Source organism: Nannobrachium achirus (genome assembly GCF_963921795.1).
Source record: "Nannobrachium achirus genome assembly, chromosome: 13".
Lineage (NCBI taxonomy): Eukaryota > Metazoa > Chordata > Actinopteri > Myctophiformes > Myctophidae > Nannobrachium > Nannobrachium achirus.
The window spans coordinates 33,913,970-33,916,469 of NC_137833.1; the positions used below are offsets into that span (position 1 = coordinate 33,913,970).

Below are 2,500 nucleotides of genomic sequence, written 5' to 3' on the forward strand. Positions count from 1 at the left end.
CTGGGCCCTGGGTACAAGGATTTACTTCGGGCCCCCCATAAATGTTCTTCATGGGGGGAGGGGGTTTAACCCATTTAGACTGGGGACGCATTATTACGCGTTATTTTGTGCTTTAACTATTGAAAAATATCGTGAAAATTCTTTGAAAAGTCTTTGAATATTTCAAATCCTTCTAGTGTAGGTATAAAATGAGGTATAAAATAGCAGATCTACAAGCTCACAGCACAGCACTCAGTGCCATGCTGTGAGCTTGTAGATCTGCTATTTTTCAATAGCTAAAGTATAAAATAATTAAGGCCCCTCCACCTTGGAGGAGCTCAGTCCCACTCCCCCCCCCCGCCCCCCTTGTGACGCCCCTGTGTGTGTGTGTGTGTGTGTGTGTGTGTGTGTGTGTGTGTGTGTGTGTGTGTGTGTGTGCACACAGAATGAGAGCGAGAGATTCTTGCCAAGCAGTAAAGCTCGCTGATAACTGGGCGTACATCTGGCACCACAGCATCCACCGCGGCCCCCCTCATCGGTGCGACTGCTGCTGCAATTAGTCCACTATCTTTTCATCTCACACTAGTAACCCCTCTCTGTCCCCAAAGCGGGCTCAAACTTTTTCTTGTTTCTTCTTGCTCTCAGCCTGTTTCTTCGAGTGTAGTGTACACGGTACAAGATCCTCAGTCTGACTGTGTACAGGTTGGAGTTAAATGAACATTTTAAATGAACATTTAAAGAAAGCATTTCAAGAAGGGACAAATGTTGGGAAGGGAATGTACAATTTACGCTGTTCCACCAAAGCAGACATGCTCTCTCTCTCTCTCTCTCTCACTCTCTCTCTCTCTCTCACTCTCTCTCTCTCTCTGTCTGTCTCTCCCCTCCACCCCTCTCTCTCTCAATTCAATTCAATTCAATTCAAAGGGCTTTATTGGCATGAGAAAACATACGTTTACATTGCCAAAGCAGAAGTGTACACAGTACAATACAATCAAAATAAAATATGTACAATTTAAATGGGTGGAACAGTTTTCATGAATGGAGATTACTCGATGTAGACAGTGCAAGGATGTATACACCATGATCGGTAGTCTTTAAGGTGGTTGTGTTCCATTTCAGTTTTTCATCATTGGACATGTTTTCAAACTCTCCTTGTGTGGTTATGATCTGTGGGAAGTATGTGTCTCTGATGTCTCTCTCTCTCTCTCTCTCTCTCTGTGTCTGGGTCCAACTTTCAGGTGTTGGAGGACAATGACTACGGCAGAGCAGTAGACTGGTGGGGCCTGGGTGTGGTCACATACGAGATGATGTGTGGCCGTCTGCCCTTCTACAACCAGGACCACGAGAAGCTGTTTGAGCTCATCCTCATGGAGGACATCAAGTTTCCCCGGACGCTGTCCTCCGACGCCAAGTCCCTGCTGTTCGGCCTGCTCATCAAAGACCCCAACAAACGGTATGTGGTTTGGCAGCAGACATATCATGTGACTCAACGTCAGTGTTTTTGGTTTGCAAGAGGAGACATGTGTGGACAAGTGCAATTGTTGCTGTCCCTTACATTTCTAAAGAGGTGGTGCCATAGTTTTGTACTTTTTCTGTTTTGTATATGTCTATGGAGCAGGGGGGCAGGTGTCAGGATTTAAAATGAAGCAACACGGAACTGAAAGTTCCCATGATTGTCCGCTAGTTGCGCTGTTCTGGTACCAGAAGCAACATGTTCTCCATAGGATTCCATTCTATTCCACCAAAATTTTACATTTGATTTTCTTACCTTAATAAACATTGTCATAAGTACTTTATGGTTCCTGTTGTTAGTTTAAAGCCTTGTTTCAATCACCATGATATGCATTTTGTGAAAATATGGTCCAATTTATGTTATAATTGATGTTAAAGCAGGGTATGCTGTAGGAGTGGCTTGTGATCATAGGCTTGTGATGGTTCTTCTTCGTGTGCTTTATTTGGCAAGCACCACATTCTCCCAAGTATCCCTGCAGTTGCATGTGACCGTTGGCAGCCAATAGCTTTCAAGATGGTACCATTTATACCAATGAACGTTGATTTCTACAATGATAGCGGCACCCGTACAAGGGACAAAAGAAACGTAATTTTCGCAGCATAGAAACCAATGGCTTAACACCGTCCATATTTTTTTACAGTCTATGCTAGGGAGTTGACATTACTCTAATAGACCATCAGGTGTGGTTATAATGTGCAGATTTGTCTTCCCTGTGTATTTTTGGTTACTTCCTGAATGCTGAAAGACACAGATTAAATTACATCATAGAATCAACCCCTCCCCTTTTACTATTCACCCAACACTGTGGGTGTGGCTAACTTCAGCTGGGTCACCACCCACCATGACAACCAGGCATACTTAATGAACTGGTGGGTGTGGCCACATAAAAACCCAATTTTAACTCTTTCTGTACACTTTTTTTGAAAAAGATCTTCCTCCTAGTATAATCATAATACCACATAATCATATACCATATAATCATAATCTCCTCTCCTCTCCAGGCTTGGT

The 2,500-nt window shown here is 43.4% G+C and overlaps 1 protein-coding gene across 2 annotated transcripts in view; it reads left to right on the forward strand.

The window, feature by feature from the left end:
• The window catches only part of akt3a (v-akt murine thymoma viral oncogene homolog 3a), a gene marked incomplete at its 3' end in the record, with an annotated part of 81,578 nt that overhangs the window by 72,757 nt on the left and 6,321 nt on the right, over window positions 1–2,500 (forward strand). For both annotated transcript variants that reach the window (XM_080741041.1, XM_080741042.1), the window contains exons 10-11: window positions 1,218–1,432; window positions 2,494–2,500. The exon at window positions 2,494–2,500 is cut by the window's right edge and continues 81 nt beyond it. In XM_080741041.1, the coding sequence (XP_080597167.1) occupies window positions 1,218–1,432; window positions 2,494–2,500 (222 nt within the window). The remainder of the gene's footprint in view (window positions 1–1,217; window positions 1,433–2,493) is intronic.